The sequence below is a fragment of the Peromyscus leucopus genome, chromosome 5 (genome assembly GCF_004664715.2).
Source record: "Peromyscus leucopus breed LL Stock chromosome 5, UCI_PerLeu_2.1, whole genome shotgun sequence".
Lineage (NCBI taxonomy): Eukaryota > Metazoa > Chordata > Mammalia > Rodentia > Cricetidae > Peromyscus > Peromyscus leucopus.
In genome coordinates this window covers 133360530-133381236 of record NC_051067.1, presented here as the reverse complement: position 1 = coordinate 133381236, position 20707 = coordinate 133360530, and the positions used below count along the sequence as shown (strand labels likewise).

General features: G+C 41.4%; 1 protein-coding gene across 8 annotated transcripts in view; it reads left to right on the top strand.

Annotated features, from left to right (window-relative positions):
- Positions 1 to 500: 500 nt before the first annotated feature.
- Positions 501 to 20707, top strand: part of Wac (WW domain containing adaptor with coiled-coil) — a 70829-nt gene continuing 50622 nt past the window's right edge. For 2 of the 8 annotated variants that reach the window (XM_028873187.2, XM_028873154.2), the window contains exons 1-3: positions 986 to 1372; positions 1774 to 1810; positions 3270 to 3465. In XM_028873187.2, coding sequence (XP_028729020.1) covers positions 1332 to 1372; positions 1774 to 1810; positions 3270 to 3465 — 274 coding nt within the window. In that variant the 5' untranslated portion in view covers positions 986 to 1331. Of the gene's footprint in view, positions 738 to 985; positions 1373 to 1622; positions 1652 to 1773; positions 1811 to 2137; positions 2225 to 3251; positions 3466 to 20707 lie in introns of those variants that run through there. The other 6 variants (XM_028873162.2, XM_028873146.2, XM_028873136.2 and 3 more) reach the window with 6 other exon arrangements.

Here is a 20707-nt window from a genome sequence, read left to right as displayed (position 1 = left end):
GTCGACTCTCACCAAGAAAGGGTCGTCGCTGATATTCTTCCTCCCCGCGTACCCCAAGTCATTCACAGCCACTTCACTTAGCAGTCCGCACGCTCTCTTTCCGCCCGCACCCTCCGGGGAATGCCCTGCCAGGGAGAGGAAGAACGAGGAGGGGAAGGCGAAGCGGCGGCGGCGGCAAGGCTCGGTCCGTTCCGCCTCGCGGCCCGGGCACTTACGTCTCCAGCGCCGAGGCCTGCGCCCTCGCCGTGCGTGCGCCCCCCGCGCCGGGCGAGCGGCTGCACCCGGCCGCGGTTCCGGGTTGCAGCGGGCCGCCGAGGTCGACTTCCGCCGCGGCCCGCCAGGGCTCCGCGGCAACCGTCCGGGCCGCCCAATTAGGGGCTTTCCGACCCCCACGCGGAGCCCGGAGGGCGGGGGCCGCGGCCGACTCGCGGAGGGCACCCCGCCCCCGCCGCCGTTGCGCCTCTGGGCGCACGCGCAGCTGCCGCCGCTCCGCATTTAGTCCGCGATGGCGTCCCTCGCGCCCCACGGTGCTCCTCCCGCAGGCGGCTCCCACCCCGCGCAGCCCGGAGGCCCCGGGGCCCGCCTCTCGCAGGCCCCCGAGCACGACTACCCCTAAGGTGGAACGGGAGTGGCCAGATCCGAGAGCGAGGAAAGCAGCAACCGGAAAGGGCTTGACGGGTCGCGGGGCGACGAGCCCAGGCCTCAGAGGAAGAGGAGGAGGGCGGGAGCAAGCCGAGGTTTGCCGAAGGCGGCGTTCTCAAGCCGCGCGGGGTGGGGAGGAGGGGTGTGTGTGTGTGAGTGTGTGTGGCGGAAACTGCCGAGCTTTTCCGAAGGCGGCCGCGTCCGAGTTGCCCGGATGTAGTTGCTGGAACGGCGGCGGCGGCGGCGGCGGAGGCGGTGGTAGCAGCGGCAGCGGCAGGAGGCGGCGATCAGGACCCGGCGGCGGCGGCGGCGGCGGGGGGGAGGAGGGCAGGAGGCGGCGGCGGCGGCGGCAGAGCAGCAGCAGCAGGAGGAGGAGGAGGGGAAGGTGCTGGAGGCGCTCGCTCTCCGCGGGGACCCGAACACGGCCTCTCGCCCCCCTCCCCCCGGCTCGCGCTGCCGCCGTGTAGTTGGCGCCGCTGCCCAGGCCCGACCCTAAGCGGTGGTGACGGAGGGACATGGCCCGGGGGCGCCGGCGCCAGTAACGGGGAGGTGCCGCGAGCCGCCGAGGGCGCGCCGAGTCCTGGTGCCGGGGCTGCCCGCTGCCCGCCCGCCGCCCGCGCGCGCGCGCGCCCGCCCGCCTCGCGGCCGCTCTCCCCCCCTCCCCGACACACACACACAGCCGGGCATTGATGGTAATGTATGCGAGGAAACAGCAGAGACTCAGTGATGGGTAAATCGTCTTTTCGTTTCGGGCCGGGCCGGGCCGCGGCGGAGGGCGGGCGGGCGAGCGGGCGGGCGGGCGGGCGTCCTTATCGGGAGCTGGCCGCGCCGCCATTTTTGTTGTTAACCCCGATCGGGATCGGGCGGAGGAGGCGGCGGGCCGGGGCGGGCGCACGGGCCGGCAGCCGAGGTGGGTCTGGCGGGCGCCTGCGAGCGGTCTGCGGCTGCGGACCGGGTACCGGCCTGGGCCTCTGAGCCCGGGGATTGTCCGCGGCGCGAATCCGCTCCGGTACGTCTGGTCGGCGGCCGGCGGGGAGGGGCGGTCGGGGTGTGTGTGTGTGTCGGGGGGGACACCCTCTTTCTTCCTTTCCCGCGATGTCTCATGCCACGGTCCTTCTTACTGTTTTTCAGCTGTCACGACCGGAGAGGGGACTCGCAGCCTTTCCAGGTACCAGCCGATCCCGGGGTCGAGGGATTGGAAGGGGTCGGAGGGGGAAGGGAGGGACTGCTACTCGAGCGCAGGCTTCAGAAGTCGCTACAGGCCCTTCGGTGCAACAGATCCGAAAGTAGCACGAGTGGGCCGCTTAAAATTCGGTATTGGGTTCCATTAGCACTCTCCAAACACGGCTAGGGACTTACCGTGAGAGGTGGCTAGAGGAAGTTCAGGGTTTTTCTTTCTTTCTTCTTCTCTTTTCAAAGGGAAAATTATTCGCAACCAGGAAGACCTGGTTTGTTTTGAGCGAGAAGAAATCGCTGGGGTGTAGTGATAGGTGACTTCGGAGGCACATTTACTTGCTTGGATTGGGGAGCCAAAAGATACATGTGAAGGTTTTAAATGTAGATGAAAGGAAGAAGTACCGAAGTGAGTTACAGTTGTAAACTCTACCCTTGCTGTTTTGTTTATTTTTTTGTTTTAAAATTTTCCCTTTCAAGGGAAAGGTTTTGTTTTTGCTTGAGTTAATTTAAACCTTCTGTGACTTGGGTACTTCATGCTAGTAGAAATGACCCTGGGTGTCTATTGTTACTGAAGCTTTCGCATGTAAAGTTTTAACCATTTGCTGGCGTGTCCTCGGGACAGTAACTAATGACAACAGAAGCAAATAGGAGCAGGTCTATCTCTCAAGGTTCTGTGGGCCAGGCTGGCTTCCAATTTTACTTCTCTCTCAGTCTTCTGAGTGCTGGATTACACGTGGGAGCCACCCGCCTGGCAAGAGAGCCAGCAAGTTTCTAACCTGATACTTGGGTTACTGTATAGGCGCTTCCCTATTTGCATGTGTCAAACATTATTGACCCCTCCCCCATGTGACTACTCCTCCTGAAGGACTGATACATTGTGTTCATCTTAAGACACCTGCAGAGTACAACCATTATTTTAAGGGCATTTAGAATTATGCCTTCTTAGAAGCATTGCTCATGTATCAGTTTGTTTTGGCAAATATTACAGCTTAAGAGTTTTATCCCCAAAAGAGCTTGTAAATTAGGGTTGGTGCTTTATTTGAATCAAAGAAATGGAAAAACTGTTGTCTTTTTTTAAACTATGGTCTTAAAAATATGCTTATTTATAGATGTGCCTGGATGCATTAGTTGAAGAGTATAAATGGATTCTAGTTTAAGCTTTCAAAAAGTGACTTTAGTTTCAAAGTGTGCCAAGATACTTGTTTTTTAAAGTTTACATAATAGGATTTTTTTCCCCTCCTTTTTGTTTTTTGTGGTTAGATTTGTTATCAGGAGTTGCACTGTAACTCTTGAGCATTTAGATTTTCTCTGTGAATAAGGGAAGTATTGAAAATGAAAATAAACGAGTTTTGATGTAAGTGAAGTTAACACATCAAAAATTGTAATTTAAATAGTAGTTGAGTTTAAAGTTTCAACTTTTTCTCTTCTTTTGGGGGGGTGATGTTTTACAGGCACTTAAGTATTCGTCAAAGAGTCACCCCAGTAGTGGTGATCACAGACATGAAAAGATGCGAGACGCCGCAGATCCTTCACCACCAAATAAAATGTTGCGGAGATCTGATAGTCCTGAAAACAAATACAGTGACAGCACAGGTCACAATAAGGCCAAAAATGTGCACGCTCAAAGAGTTAGAGAAAGAGAAGGTGGTGAGTAGCTTTCTGGCCTGAACTGTCATGTGTGTGCTTTGAGAGTTAACGAAACCGTGCATTCAGCATGTCCAGCTTAAGGAAGGCACTATGTGCTGATGTTATCAAGTTTGGATCCGTTTTTAAATTCAGCAGTCACTGTGGGGAAATGGTGTTGGCTTAAGCGTAGACTGCAGTGTTTGATGATAAAGAGTTCATCTACAAATACAGTCCTCTAAATGTTTACTAATGATAGCAGTGTCCCTGGACAGTTTTCTAAGAAAGGAACTTTGAGTTCTTAAGGACTTTGGTGTAGTTTGAAGTCATTGGTACTTCAAATTATTTCCCTAAGGTGTTCAAGTTTTTATTGTAATTATGAATTATACGTTTAAAGAGGAAGTTTATCAAGATAGCTACCACTATTCAAAAAGCTTTTTGTGATTCGGGAAATTAGTTTTTGTTGTAACCATTTAAAATTTTATGTCCTGTTTTTTTCCCCCCTAGGGTCCTGTTAATGTTTAATTGAAACACTCAACTTTAAAGATAGTCCTTTTTTAAAGTTTTTATTTTGCTTTTTGAGATAGGGCCTCATGTAGTGAGGCTGACTTCAATGAACTATTCAGCTGAGGATGATTAAGTTAGCCTTATTTCTTTTTTACAGTGCTGATACCTTCTTGTTACCTGCTCAAACTGTAGTGGGTACTGGGAATAAGTACATTTGCAGAGTGACTTTGCTCACAGTTTATAAATGTAACCATTTGCTTCTAAAGTCTACATTGTGGGATAAAATAATTTCACTAAGGTAATTAAAAGCCGTATATTTTTCTTTCACAAAAAGACCTCATATTACTTAAGTAGATATAATTTAGACCAGTATTAATTGAAAACTGGAGGAGCTCCACAGTAGAATATCATGGGCTTTCTGTTTTTGTTTATGATTAGTTCTTCATGCCTTTAATCACTTTCAGAAAATATTTTGCATCTTCTGTTTTACTGTTTACTTTTTGCCTCTTAGGGTAGAATCAGCTGCACTCATTGTGATCATGTATTGAGAAACATTGGCCTCTACATAATTACTGGGTTGAGGAATTATTAATGGTCAGAAGATTACTTTGGGATAGAGTAATTGGATGGGAGGAAGGGAGTTGTGTGGAATATGGCTGTAGCTTTGTTCTGCTTATGCAGATAAACTACGTGTTTGTAAGAGTAGCAGGTTAGCAAGTGTTAGAAAATCTTGGGTACCAAAATGATTGTCAGTTTCATGGGTTACTTTTCTGTAGTATTTCATATATTCTAGGGTAATACTATTGATCAATCACTCTTCAGTGTTCGTTATACATGTTATACATTGTACTTTTAGTGTGCTTTATTTTGAACCATTTTGATAATTGACACAAAAGTATATGGTACTAGATTTGATAGACTTTCAAGTTTTTGTAGCAACTGGACCCAATGAGGCATCCATTCCAAAATCCATTAAAAAATTAATTTTACACACTCAAGAAAATGTCTATAAATGATTTTATCTATACTGAGGCAGTAAGTTACTTTAGAGTTGAAATAATCCTCACCAAATTCTCTTCCTTATTCATTCAACAAATGTTGGACATACATCATGTGCCAAGAGTTGTCTGATAGTCTTAGAAGTCAAGCTCTGATATGATCCTTTGCCTGGAAGTATTCCTTAAGAGTTTGGGGTTTTGACTTGACACTTAGGCCTAGTGGTGGTTGAGTTGCTTGCCTTTTCTGTATTTGTTTTCTTCACTTTGATTTTCATTCACCTTCATAAATGAACTCATAAGTACTTGGCTTTTGTTTCTTTTTGATTTATATTCTTGTTGATTAATAGTTCCATTTGCAAGTATTTTGTTAGTCATTTTAATCTCTAGTCATTTGCTAATTTATACCTCACTTTGTAATTCACTTCCGTCACTTCCATCTTCTGGAGCATAGCAGATAACCATAACTCCATTCTTTCTTAGTCCTCTATACCAGGAGTGAAACTTACCATAAAATAATCCCCCCCCCTTTTAAGATTTTGGTTCTTTTTTTTTTTTTTTTTTTTTTTGGTTTTTCGAGACAGGGTTTCTCGGTGTAGCTTTGTGCCTTTCCTGGAGCTCACTTGGTAGCCTAGGCTGGCCTTGAACTCACAGAGATCCGCCTGGCTCTGCCTCCCGAGTGCTGGGATTAAAGGCGTGTGCCACCACCGAAGATTTTGGTTCTTTGAGAGGGTCAAAAGGTCTCACTGTAGAACTGGCTAGGTTGGAATTTGATATGTAGACCAGGCTGGCCCCAAACCCACAGAGACCCATCTGCCTCTCATAAAAAATCATTCTGATATTCAGAGTTTGTCTTTGCAGTCCATTATACTTGTGTATGTAATGTAAACTCTTTTCTTTTGGTCATACTATTGATTACCCTACTGCCTCTGGCTCTTGAGTTTGGGGATTAGAGGAGTGAACCACAGTTTTAGATCAGAGAGAAAAAGAACAATTTTATATTCATTGTGTTCAAAAACAAGAGAAAAGCAAGCCTTGAGGATTCTTAGAGTATTAAATAATTTAAAAAAGAAATGTGATGGTACAAATAATTTAGAGTGTTATGTCTTTGTAGAGATTCCATGAAACTTCACAGAACTTCAGTCTTGGGATATTCTTTCCTATCCTCCACGAAGTAGTGTGAAAAAGCACACACACACACACACACACACACACACACACACACACACACGCGTGTATATATATATATTTTTGTGAGTGAGGTCTCAGTTGAGTATGTATTGGTTCCTGAATTTGTGTGAATTTAGTAAAATTACGTATTTTGTTACTTACAGTTGGAAATTGTTTTTAATAGAAAAGAAAACTGCATGTTTTGGAGAGTCAGTATTGCTTCTGAGGATTTGAAGTTTCTAGGTATATGATGTGTTTTATCCCATCAGTTCTAGAAATGTTCTTGTAATATATTCACTCTGTATGTTGAGCATGCCTCATCAGAAAATCTGAAATCTTGTCAAAATGTTGAAAAGCCTTTTGACTGATGCATGTTTAACTGGTAGTCTAAAGAGACACCCCAAATCTTAAGAGATACTGAACATTTTTGTGTAACACTTAACATATTGAAGAATTACTCAATCTGATCATTAGAAATAATTTAAATTTTCTAGATAAAATTTAACATCTTTTTTTAAAATAATAGATAATATTTAGTGTGGACTTGTTCTCATTCATAGAGGTACATCTTAAACAGGGTTTTGAATTAACAGTGGGAACAACCACTGAGATATACTTTACCCTCATGTTGACACTAGAAAGTAGCACAAATAGTATCTGTATTTTCACAATTTTACAAAGAGGGAAACTTCATTCAGCTTGCCTCAGTGGTTAGTTTTTACCAAACTAATTTGTAATAGCTAAGTTAGGACTGTGGGCATTATAGTACAGTACACATGTATAGCTCTAGGCCAAGTTGTTCTATGCTAGTGCTTTCTATTTTAGAAGATGTTTCATCTTTAAGTCATTGTGGTGATATATTGTGTATCAAGTAAAACTTGCCTGAAGATCAAAGAGAGACAAAGGAACAACCAGAGTCACCACCTCTTACCAACTCCTCAGCCTGAAAAAGCCTCTTAATTCCTGTCTCCTCACGCCTTAGTGTATCTTTCTCTGTCCAGCTATCACTTCCTTGGATTAAAGGTGTGTGTGCCTCCCAAGCAAAGGCACAGATCTTAAGTGCTGGGATTAAAGGTGTGTGCCACCACTGTCTGGTTCTTCTCCTAGACCCAATCAATCTCATGTAGTCCAGGGTGGCTTGGAACTCACAGAGATCTAGACAGATCTCTGCTTCCCGAGTGTTAGTATTAAAGGTGTGTGCCACTACCACCCGGCTTCTATTTGTTTTTACAAAGTGAGAATTTAATGTACTACTATTTGAATTTTAATCATTTGATTAATGGGTAATTTTGGTTTAATGAAAACAAGTTTCCTTTAAAAAATCATGTTTTATAATAAAATAGAACTATATTTATTGAATTGTCTTAGGCGGGTATAAACAGGAAATATTTTGTCATTAACAGTAAGGTTGAAAGATAAGCAATCTAGTCTTTTCTTTATTGTTTTGTTTTTGTTAACACAGGGTTTCATTGTAGTATCCTTACCCAGTCTTGATCCTCCTGCCTTAGCATGCTGGATGCTTTTTTTTTTTAAACTACATATTTATGTATATGTGGTATATGTGGAGGTCAGAAGTTCTTTCTTTCCTATCATGTGGTGCCTGGGGATCAAACTAGGCCAGGCTTGGCAACAAGCTCCTGTACCCTCTGAGCCTTCTCATCAGCCCCTGCCTAATGCCTTTTTTTTTTTTTTTTTTTTTTTTTATCTTTTTGAGACAGTGGCCCATGCTTGCCTTGAATTCCTGGTCCTCCTGCCTCCACCTTTGAAGTACTGGAGCGTATCAGCAATCCTCAATCTTAATGTCCCAATATAATTCAACTTTGGGACTTTTTCCTTTAATTTTAGAAAACACCCAGGCCTCCCACATGGTCTAATGATGTGTGCTTGTGATTTTTAATAATTATAACAAGTCATTTGTTTTAGAGCTTTCTGTCATGCTGTTATTTTTACATTTCTGGTTTGCTTTTGAGTGAAATCGCTGTTGAGTTATTGTTATTGCATTTCTATTTTATAATACATTTGGGTGGTCCACTTTGACTGTTTAAGATGGTCTTAATTGACCTAATTTCTACTTAGCTGGATTTAAAAAAATAGCTGTGGCTAAAAAAATTCTGGTGTAACATTCCTAGGGCTTCTCTATAAGTTACAGGAAAGTCATGATTGTTCTATTTGCTGAAAACATAACTCTACTAGCGTGTGCATGCAGTGTGGTTTTGGGGTATCAGTTTGATGAAACAGTGAAGATGACACTGAACAGGTGACTTTGAGACACTGGAACAAGTGGTGTGACACTAATTCCCAATCATTCCAGAGCCTGGTGTTTCAGGTTTATATGCCCTGTCTCTTTTAAGGGCTTCTGGATTTCTGCCCTCAGATTGTACTTCCTATTACCTAGACTAGGATGGTTTTTGTGCTCACTGCCACCTTCTATGGTGATTCTATAAGAGACCCTGAGTATTGGTTTTTCCTTTTTGCCACATAGTTATTTCCCGTACAAGAACTAGAGTAACCTAATTAAGAAAGGTATTGCACAGCTCATGCCACTCTGAGGTTTAAGAGCTCTTTACTGACTTCAGATTCTTAGTCCTGTTCTTCGTATCCTGAATGGATTTTGTTTTTAAGATGGGGTCTTACACTTTAGCCTAGGCTGGCCTCTGATTCATGGCAGTTTTCCTGTCAGCTTCTGAGCTAGGGTTAACTGCCATGCACTCCTGAATAGTGGCATATCTGAAGAGCTAGGTTTACTGCTTTTTCTAGAGGTAGAAAGGAAAGAGGTGGATAGCTCAGTAAAGGAGAGCTATATAACAGGAACTAAGCATTTGTTCACATCCATTTTGCCATTCCAAAATTTGGGGAGTTGATGTGGGTGTTTAAAAATAAAAACTCAACAGGTGTGGAGTATTGGTAACCAAATTTGGCTGCTGACAAGAAGAGCTTGCAACAGCTTACTTTATAACACCTGAATTACTCTGAATCAGAGCATAGAAAATGGAATTTTAAATAAAACTGGTTTAATGTGGGTATTTGTAATCTACAGCTCTAGAGAGTTTCCAGTTCTCAACTTGGCATCAGGAGGAATCTTCACATGAGAGTGATTATTTGCTAGAATGTAAATTCTGTAATTTTTAAACTTTAAGGACATCCCTGTCACCTTCTTATGCTAATAGACATCATTATAATTTGTATGTATCTTAAATAGACAACTTAATGTCCTGTGGCAAAGGCATCTGGCTAATGTCTTGCACTAGAGAAGTCTCTGTTAGCAACTGCATAGACCACTGGATATACTGAATTTGGATAATTGTAGCCACTGTTGTGTAGATAAAACTATTTTAAGCTTTAAGATGTCTCAACTCATGAAGTTGTCTGGGGATGGTTCAGTAGTAAACTTGAGTTCTTGTATGCTTGAAAGTCAGTCACACAAGTCAGTATATTTATAGTAACCTCAGGTGCTACCTATTTATTTATAAAATTTATTTACATGTATTTGTGAGACATTGAGATGGCTCATCAGATCCAAGCACTTTGCTGTACAAGCCCGACAGTGAACTTGATCCTGGGAACTCATGGTAGAGAGAACCAAGTCCTGGAAGTTGTCCATTGACCAGGACACTTAAGGTGTAGCATGTACCTGGACTAACATAACACAAACACAAACACAAACACACACACACACACACACACACACACACACACACACACACTCTTTTCACAAACAATATTTAAAGGATACTTTAAAATGATAAAGTATCCTTATTGTTGATAAATTAACATAGGCCTAGATTTTTTTTTTTTTTGGTTTTTCGAGAGAGGGTTTCTTTGTGTAGCTTTGCACCTTTTCTGGAACTCACTCTGTAGCCCAGCCTGGCCTCGAACTCACAGAGATCTGCCTGCCTCTGTGCTGGGATTAAAAGCATGCGCCACCACCGCCTGGCTTAATTCTTTTTTTTTTTTTTTTTTTTTTTTTTTAAATATTACCTGCATGTGTTCAGGCATGCCAGAAGAGGGCACCAGATCTAACTACAGATGGTTGTGAGCGGTGCTGGGAATTGAACTCAGGTCCTCTGGAAAAGCAGCCACTGCTCTTAACCTCTGAGCCATCTCTCCAGCCTGGCTGCCTTAATTCTTAATTTGTATGACAACAGCATGTTCTGAAAAGTTTTGACCTGTTTTATCCTCAGAACTAGTTTATTCTGGTAACAATAAAAGCAATATTTGTAAAATATGAGAGTTAGAATATTTTTGCCTGCTATGAGGAGGGGATGCATAAAACATTTTGTATTTAATATTTGTGATTTATAAGGATAATTTTGAATATTAATACATAACAGGCTGTTGTGCCTGTTGGAGACGCTTGAATTGTAAAGACCCTTGAGGGATGAGTAGTAACATTAATATTTGGATATAATGATAAGAGACATCCTTTTGTTTTGTTTGATTTTGGAGACTTTTTCTATGTAGCCCTGGCTGTCCTCAAAATTGCACTGTAGACCAACCTGGCCTTGAATTTACAGATCCTGGCTGGGAATGAAGGCTTATACCACTATGCCTACCCATGTTTAAATTTTTTTTTTTTTTTTTTTTTTTTTTTTTTTTGGTTTTTTCGAGACAGGGTTTCTCTGTGTAGCTTTTGCGCCTTTCCTGGAACTCACTTGGTAGCCCAGGCTGGCCTCGAACTCACAGAGATCCGCCTGCCTCTGCCTCCCGAGTGCTGGGATTAAAGGCGTGCGCCACCACCACCCGGCTCCATGTTTAAATTTTTTGAGACAAAGTCTCTATGTATACTTGGCTGGCCTAGGCGCTTGCCTCTGATTCCAGTGCCCTGGAATTAAAGGTGTGTGCCATCACGCCTGACTGAGATTTTTTTCTTTTCTTTTCTTTTTTTTTTTTTGGTTTTTCGAGACAGGGTTTCTCTGTGTAGCTTTGTGCCTTTCCTGGAACTCACTCTGTAGACCAGGCTGGCCTCGAGCTCACAGAGATCTGCCTGCCTCTGCCTCCCAAGTACTGGGATTAAAGGCGTGCGCCACCACCGCCCCGCCGAGATCTTTTCTTAAATGACCACTAAATACCAGTGTTGATTGTGCTTTGAAAAAGTAGAATAACGGTGTAGACTAAGAAATTTGGGCCAGACTTACTTTTTGAGACCTGGTCTTTAGTAGGCTAGGGTGGCCTTGTCTTGATCTACTTACTCCACAAAAGGCCACTTTCCTGCTTATTAGTGAAACATAAATTTAAAACGTTGCCTCTTTGTTCCTATTGTATAGGTTTTGATTCAGAGTTCAAGAGTTACCTTGTTTTTCAATTCAGACCTTTGTGATTTCAGTTTGCTATTTGGCTCTTGTCCACATGAACTAGTTTTATTTGTCTTTTTTGGCCCGTGTCTATATGAACTAGTTCTAAATTGTCATTATTATTTAGTTTTCTTTTTGTTAAGCTTTACTGGCTTTTGGGATTTTGATTTTTTGCATATCATAGATTCCCTATTATTCTAGATAATTTTTGTGTTGGAACTGACACCCAGGTAGGGCCTCATGCTAGGCAGTCGCTCTACCACCGAGCTGTTCCTTTCCTTACAAATATTTGTTTGGTGTTTGAAAATAGTTTTTCTTTGGTATGATTTCAGCAAATAGATCAAGCCCTTTGCTTAGTAATCTTTTGTATTAATTTTTACTTGATCTGTGGTTTTCCTCACAGTGTAATAATTATGCAGTTTTCATTTCTCAGTTTTTAAGGTATATTTTGATAAGTGTATTCTATTTTTGAGTAACGACTTAAGCTTTTTTGTGGATGGCAGTGAGACAGCACGTAAGGAAGGCTTTTGCCATCAAGCTTAAAAGAATGGTTTGGTTGAATTACATTTACCTTGTTTTTAAATTTTAAATTAATGAATTAGTTGATAGTTTTTGAGCCAGTTTTGCTGGGTAGTTTTCCTGGAGTTCATGTGTGTAGACCAGGCTGGTCTCACACTTGGGGCAGTCCTGCTGCCCTCCCACAGCTGGGATTCCAGGTGTGTGCCTAGTAAAATATCACTTAGCTACCAGTTATTTTCTCCCCAATGAATGTCTAAATTAATGATGGTGTGTTGCCACAATGTGACCTCTCCTGTCAAATGTAGTTCTTACTTATAAGTAGATAATCATTGGGATGGATGTTTCCTGCTTTTCAGTTAGGATTCTTGAGTTCATATTACTTAAATGCAGGATATAGTTTTAGTTGTATGTAAGTCTCTAGACATTTGTATGTATGTTAAGTGAAGCTATGATTACTTTCTACAACAGTAACAATGTGCTAGGAAGGGCTAGACAAATACAAATTAAGGAATAGAGTTGTTTTTCCTGAAATCCCAGGCTATGTTCCTTTGGGCCACTTAGAACAGGTTGTGCTCCTTTCCTTGTGAGGACACTCAGTGCCTCACTTTGTCACAGCACTAGACCTGCTTAGCCAGCTTAGCTTTTAGGATCAGCTTGGTGTTTGCTATGAATGTAGGGGGCCTGGGTTAAGAATGAGGTCAGCAAGAGATTGATCATAGCCAGAATCCAAGAGGGTCCTCAGCAGTTCTGTCAGGCCGTGATACAACTCCCACTGCTTTTGCCTTTTCCAAACGTTCCTTCTCTCAGTCACCCTTATTTGTCTTTATACTGTTGTCTCTTTGTGTTTATAGCCCAAACTGCTGTTTTGCTACTCTAGCCTCACTTTTTTCTTGGCTGACCTCTTACTAAAAGATAGTAGGCTCCACCCCCCCCACTCCCCCACCCCCTCACCCCCGTTCTCCTCTGCTTGTGTGTATGTCTGTGTACCACTTGCATAACTGGTGTTACAGAAGAGGAAGCCAGAAGAGGATGTCAGATACTCTGCAACTGGATGTAAAGATGGCAGTTGTTATGTGAACCCATGGCAGTCTGTTAAAGGATCTCAAGAATTTATTAAGATATAAAATGGGGATAATACAGTCAATGATACAGAACAAAGTAGATGCTGACCCTGCTTATCCAGCTATTGTTGTCCTCCATTCTGCCCAGGGGCAATGGGTACCAACTGTCCTGCCTCGTCCACCCAAGAGAAAGCATACCCCTATTCCTCTGCTCTTAAATGGTTACGTAGGCGGGCAAACCTCAAAGCCATTGGCTGAACGGTAGAAATGTATAGTGCAATATGGCAAAAATATCCTTAATTTGCATCAGTATACAAAACATTCTAAACAGAAGTAGAACATACAGTATAAACAAAAATGGAACTACAACCAACAAGAAAAATACCACACAAGAAACACATACTAAATGTCCAGACCATAGATAACTGGCAAATAAGAGAGATTACTCCAAAGTAAAGAATCTGAATCTTGTACCTGATATGCTCTTAGCTAAGATAGGAGAGGATTATACTGTAGCTATCTAATCTTCAACCCCATCAAAGACCTGAGAAGGAAAATAGTTTCTGAGTGAGCAGGAAGTCCATGCAAGCAGCTTCTGACAATGTGAGAGATGACAGACATCTGGCTACCTGGACAGTCACACAAGGTTTTTCTGTAGCAGTGGGCATCCACTTTTGGCTACAGGCCTAGAATATCTGACGATTTTCAGAAGCAGGAAAATTTGAAAGATGTCCTACCCTGGCTTGGCAAGGTTTAATAGTCGCTTTTCCTTGTGTCCCGCTGTCCAGGTTGGACAGCATGCTTACTGTCAGCAGTTGAGGTAAAGGCAGTTCTTTGACCAACAAGCCAGTTTTGCCAAGGAGAATACAAACTCCATAAGCCCATCGTCCTCTTGGGAGTAGATTGATGCTGCCAGGAGCAATTGTGTCTCATCTATATTCTCTAGGTCTTTGAAGTGTTTGAAGATTATACCTATCCATCTGAATACATCTGCATGTCTAGAAAGTCTGACTAACATGTCTATAAGTTTGACAAACATGGGTGACTATTAATCTGTAATACTTATAGACCTATATAGCTTAAAGACTAAAGCTTCACATTATAAAATAATTTTTTTTTTTTTTTTTTTTGGTTTTTCGAGACAGGGTTTCTCTGTGTAGCTTTGCGCCTTTCCTGGATCTCGCTCTGTAGACCAGGCTGGCCTCGAATTCACAAAAATCCGCCTGCCTCTGCCTCCCGAGTGCTGGGATTAAAGGCGTGCGCCACCACTGCCCCCCATAAAACAATCTCTATAAACAGATGTACAGCTTAAGGACAATGACCTTGAAGTTGTGACAGTATACAAAAATACCTTAATCGGAGGTAGAAATGTACATACAGTACAATATGGCAAAAATATCCTTAATTTACATCAGTATACAAAATATTCTAAACAGAAGTAGAACATACAGTATGACAAAAATAACTTTACATTTATATCAGTGTACAAAAATAAACAAGTAGGAACATATGTACAATATGACAAATATAGTTTTGAATTTGCTACCAATATACAAATTATCTTAAGAATAGAAAATAATTGTACATTTGTATCAGCATTCAAGGATCCATGCCAATGCAAATTATCTAAAACTGATAGTTGCTTTTTGATTTACAAATAGATATAATAATCTATCTTATTCTATCCTATCTATCCTTTTCCAAATGAGATTTCTGAGTCTGTATTGTTCCAACCCCTAAAAGATGACAATTTATCTATAACCCTAAGGGAAAAGAAACCTGCTGGGAGAGGAGTCTGTTGTTTCCTTAGAATTGCTTCTTGCTGTTTAGGGCACAATGGTATCTCTGTGGGATCCTGTAAAAACCTAAAACAATGGTTAAGTCTTATAAGGACTGTAACATTTTAAGCCAGGTTGAGAGTAATGGGTAAAGGTTATCTGAAGTTCTGACTGGAATAGTGTAAGATGGTGGACCATCTCAACTAGTCACCTTGGATTTGTCCTGAGCAGTTTGTAGTCCAAAGCCAATCTTTGAATGTTGTTTATCAGCTCAATGGCATTATTATGAATCCGATAGAATCGTTATTGTGGGGCCCCATCATCCTTCTGGAGACTTCAGAGATCGCTCTTAGGAAATTTATTATTCATTGTAGAAAACTTAAACATTATTAATATCATAATGGAAAGTTTAAATTTTTTTTTTTTTTCGAGACAGGGTTTCTCTGTGCAGCTTTGCGCCTTTCCTGGGACTCACTTGGTAGCCCAGGCTGGCCTCGAACTCACAGAGATACACCAGGCTCTGCCTCCCGAGTGCTGGGATTAAAGGCGTGGGCCACCACCGCCCAGCGGAAAGTTTAAATTTTAAGATAGCAATATATCTAAAGAAAGGTTCTAAAGAGTCAAAAATTCAGTATGGGGAGGAAGAGAATTGTGACAACAGTGGCCCTAGATTTTTGTTTTGTTTTTAATAAAGGAAGGGTCTGATACAATCTTCATTGGTTTCTTTTTATTTTATGTGGACATTTGTTTGTGTGAGGGTGTTGGATCTCCTGGAATTGGAGGTACAGACAGTTGTCAGTTGCCATGTTGGTGCTGGGAATTGAATCTATGTCCTTTGAAAGAGCAGCCAGTGCTCTTAACCATTGAGCCATCTCTGCAGCTGAGCTAGCTCAGTCGATAGAGCATGAGACTCTTAATCTCAGTGTCCTGGGTTTGTGCCCCATGTTGGGCTCCACTTGTTACATGAACCAACTAGAGTTTGTTAAAGGATCTCAAGAATTTATTAAGGTATAAAATGAGGATAATATAGTCACCGATACAGAACAAAGTAGACACTGCCATCGTTTCTTATCCAGCTGTTGTCCTCTGTTCTGCCGAGAGGTGATGGGAACCAACCATTCACCCAATAGGAGCACAGTTCCCTATTTCTCTGCTCTTAAGTGGTCATGTAAGCAGGCAAGGCCATGCCCTGGGGCTTGCTGCCTCAAAGCTGTTGGCTGAAAGGAATGAATTCCCACAACAGGTTATAAGCTGCTATGTGGGTGCTGGGAATCAAGCCTAGATCCCCTAGAAAGGAAGCCAGTGTTCTCTACTGCTGTGCCATTTTTCCAGATCATTAGTGTTTGTTTCCATTGTAGAAAACCTATTTTTGATCTTTTCTCTATTTTACATTATAGTTGTTTTTTGTTTGATTGTTTTAGTATTTTGAGATGGGCTCTCAGGTAGTGCAGGCTGACCTTGACCTCACTGTGAATCCTTGAAATTCTGATCCTGTCTTGAGTGCTGGGCTTACAGGTATGCATATTACCACAGCTGTTACATATGTTGCTGGTAACATGACTGTATGGCTTTATGTATGCTAGGCAGACACTTCACCAAGTAGGTGAGCTACATCCATGGCCCCTATTATATATAGTACTTTACATATGTGATTTACATTCTGCAGTATAGGTTCTGGTAGTCAGAGATTGTTGCTGCATTTTTGTCTATCCCTAAAGACGTTGACACATTTTGCTCTATAATCTTCATTCTTGAGAACCACTGTTCTAATTTAAACTAGTGATTTATTGTGTTGGGATTTTATTCCTGAAATGACTAAATGTTAACTGAAAGTCCTCTTGAATAGGGAAAACAATGAGAATGTCAGTACTACATGGGCAAACTTTTGTATTTTTACAATAAATTGACTTTTGAAAGTAAACCCATTGAAAGCGTAAAAGCTCTCCTCATTTAGTAGTGGCTCAGTGTTTAAAAGTCTTGGAGACTGATTTGAGTGATTATGTTTCAAAGCCACTTGGCAGATAAGTCGATGTCTCTAGTCACATTTGAGTTTACACCATGGTAAAGCAAGTTGCCTTCTGTTTCACAGTCTTTTCATTGAGTTCATTCTTTTCAGTAGTTAGACCTGTTCTTAGTGATAAAGGAGTTAGGTTATATTTGAGTGAATGTTACAGTCTTTCAATTGATTTTTTTTTTCTTACTGTTGTGTTTTGAAGGAATAGTTATTTGAGAATTGGTGTCATCCTCCAAACCATCGTTGTGTTTGTGGTTCTTCACTACTCTTTTGAATCTTAATGTAGTAATACTTGCTTCTGAAAAATTAGCACACCTTTCCAGTATTTTCCTGTGTGGCCTTAAAAAAAGCTGTTTTCTGGGTTTGAGAAGCAGTCATTTATTTTTAGTGGTGCTGGGGTGGTATGTCATGTTGCAATTGCTTTTCTCTTACTAAGCTCATAATTGACCAAAATCATGTTTAGAAATTCAGGGTAATTGACTCATCGATCCTTAGGTTTTGGTTTGTTAGCCATATATTACTTGCCTCTTTAGTATTTGAGAGTTTCGTATATGAATATAATGTACCTTGATCAAATCTCCATCCCTGTTTTCTCCCCTTCTGTGTTCCTGCTTATTCTTCCTCTCAACTTCATGCACTGCTTTTGACTCAGTTCAAATAGTGCTGACTCGTATGTGCATGGGGTAGGCCATCTCATGGAGGGAGCAAGTATACCTACCTTTTCAGAGCCTATCTATCTCTAAAGAAAATTGTCTTTTCTCCTGATTCCATCATTTGCCAAAAGTTTCTGAGATAGGGATAGGACCTTGTGAGCTCTTCCTCATTCATGTTGGGATTTTGCCTGGCTTCACTTGTGCAGGTCTAGTGTATGCATTCCCAGCCACTGAGGGTTCATGTGTATAATGGTGCTGTTTCACTTTAATCAGCTACTCCCTCTAGCTTTAAAAGTATTTCTGCCCCCTCTTTCAAGTTGATCCTAGAGCCTTGGTGGCAGAAGTTTGTAATTAAGATAAACCATTTAGAGGTGACTATTTCAGTCTCTTTATCATCTGCAGTTGTAGGTTTCTGATGAGGGTTGAGAATTGCACTTATCTATGGATATAAAGATAACTTAAAGTAGCAGTTTAATACTGTGTGTAATTAGTAAAACAATAATAGGTTCTCCCAGGGTGCCTATGACTTAGCCAGCCATTGTTTTTGATCCACCTCCCAACCCCCTCCAGCACTTGTTATGGTTGTGGGTGCCAAGTTAACCCTGTCAAGTATGAGTTCTGACCTGTCTTTAATCCATTCAGAAAGTGGTTGGTTATTCCCATAATATTTGGGCCACTATTGCACCAGTGGACATATTATTATGCCCACTTAGTCAATATTTTAGTATACAGGGCCATGCTTATTAAATAAGAATTGACTTTTCCCTCCTACAGTGTACAGTGAAAGCTAGCCAATAGGTATGAAGATTCCCTGTTGGTCCTAGCTTGGTTTCTCTATGTTCTGTGACTCAAATATGTGATGTCTTCATCAATAGTGGGGTCTTAGCATTGATGTTTGGGGGGCAAAGAGGGGCATTTTTTGTGGATCCCACTGACCCAACAACTCAGAAGGTAATCCATACCTGTCACTGGCAAAATTAAAGAAGATATCCTATCTATTTTATATTTGTCAGTTTAAGGTTTTATGTCTAACTTTTATCATAACTAAGGAAATGATAACTGTTTAGTCTTTAACTACATCAAAGACCTCAGAAGGATATATTACCTGAGAAACTGGAGAAGGACGCAAGCAACTTTCGACTTTCGAGAGTCTTGCGAGAGTAGACAGAGATAGCTGGCAACCTGGACAGTCATCCAAAGTTTTTCTGTAAAGTTGGGGCATCTGTCTTTAGCCCACAGGCCTAGAGTCTTGCAGTTACTTTTCTCTGTGTCCTGTAGAATGTCTGGCAGTTTTCCTCTGCGAAGCCAGAACCTGAAGAAGGACCATTTTGTCAAGCAAAGTTCAGTAGTCATTTTTTTATGGGTCCTGGTATGTCCAGTCGATACATTATTTTGTCAAACAGTCTTGGCAAGAACAGTTTCTTGCCCAAATGGCTATTTTTGTCAAGGAGGTGGTAAACTTCATATAGAGTGTCTTTGATGTCCATCCTCCTCTCTGAAGTAAATCGGTGCTGCCAGGAGCAGGCATGTCTCACTATCCAGAAAGTCTAAATTTTTAAAACATTTTAAATGCCATATTTTATAGGTCTTTGAAGTGTTTGAAGATTACCTACCTAATTGAATTATATCTATGTATACCTAGAGAACTTAATATGACTAAGTTTGACTATAATAGAAGACTAATTATTAATTTGTATTTTTTAACTATTCATTACAATCTAAATGAGTTACATAAACATAATACCTCAAACGAGAGTAGAATGTATATATACACAGTATAATGAAATTAAGTTTAAACATATCAGTAAACTAAAATCCATAGCAATGTAAAACATTTAGTCCTGGCTCTTCACTAGTTCTCTGATCTCTTTGGCTATTACACTCTATTTGGCTCTGTGTTTCTTATTTAAGAAGACTGTTTAGAAATTTCTCTACAGGTTACCTCCCTCAAAATGGTAATTTCTAGTTCTATCCATTTACTTGGAAATTTCCATTTTCTTTTCTAGGTAAATAATGTTCCATTGTATATGTAAACCGTATTTTCATTTTTCATCAGTTGATGGGCATCTAGGTTGTTTCCATTTCCTATCTATTGTGAATAGAGCAGCAGTGAATACAAATTAGCAGCTCTCTCTGTAGTTCCTTTGGGAATATGCACAGGAGTGGTAGAGCTGGTAGAGTCCTTGGCCCCCTCCCAACTTTGGAAGCTGCCTTTTCATTCAAGTGATGATATCCTTTGTTTATGGAAGCCTTTTAGTTTCATGGGGTCCTGTTTGTCCATTGTTGGTTTTAACATCTGCACTACCAGTATCCTCTTAAGAAAGTCCTTTCTTGTGACACTAAATTGAAGCACATTTCACATTTTCTATGAGATTTAGGCTATCAGTAGCCCTGCATCTTTGATGTAGTAGATATTTTAGCTCTTTGTTCAGTATCATTTCTGTTGGAGTCAGTAGAAGAAAATAAGGAAGCATATTGGATATTCTAATGGTCTTTGGGTCTGTAATGTATATGTCAGAATATTACATTTACGAATGACCAGTGAAGAAGAAAATGTCGAAGGGCTGAGGGTCTGCTTCAGTGAGAGAGTACTTGCCTGGTACTTGGTGCACAGTATTGGGAGCAGGGGAAACTCGTGAGTACTGAGTGGGAGTCTAAGGTCTCTGAGAAGTATCCTTTTTGAATTTGGCAGTGTGTGTGGAGGTGAAGAATATCAACTGGAAATCACACTTAGGCATACCTTAGTTCAAATTTGGAGGTTAAAGCTTTGCTAGATTTTAGCATTTTGACTGAACACATGACCTCTTTTTCTTTTTATTAAGGCATTTTTTTATTCATTTTACATACCAATCATAGATCCCCCTCCTGTCTTCTCCCCCTGCCCAACCCACCCCCCATTCTCTCCTCCAACAAGGTAAGGCCTCCCATGGGGAGTCAGCAGAGGGTCTTGGCCCTGACTCTACTGAATGTACCAGGCACATGACTTCTTGGTTACTATTTACAAAGAACCAAATTGAAATTTATTAATACTCCTTAAAAGTTGTGTAGGAGAAACTGGTGACTTTTGCAGGAGTCTGCTATATATCCTACAAACACACGCTAACTGAAATTCCCAGCCAGAAGGATAGTGTAGGAACCTTGGTCTCTTCTGACAGCAAAAGAGCCACCTTTGATGTTTAAGTTTAAATTGAGGAAGGCTGAAGAATTTCAAGAATACTGTAGACCGAACTCAGTTGTACTATATATACTAAAGGTGCCAAGTAAACTAAAAGGACTGA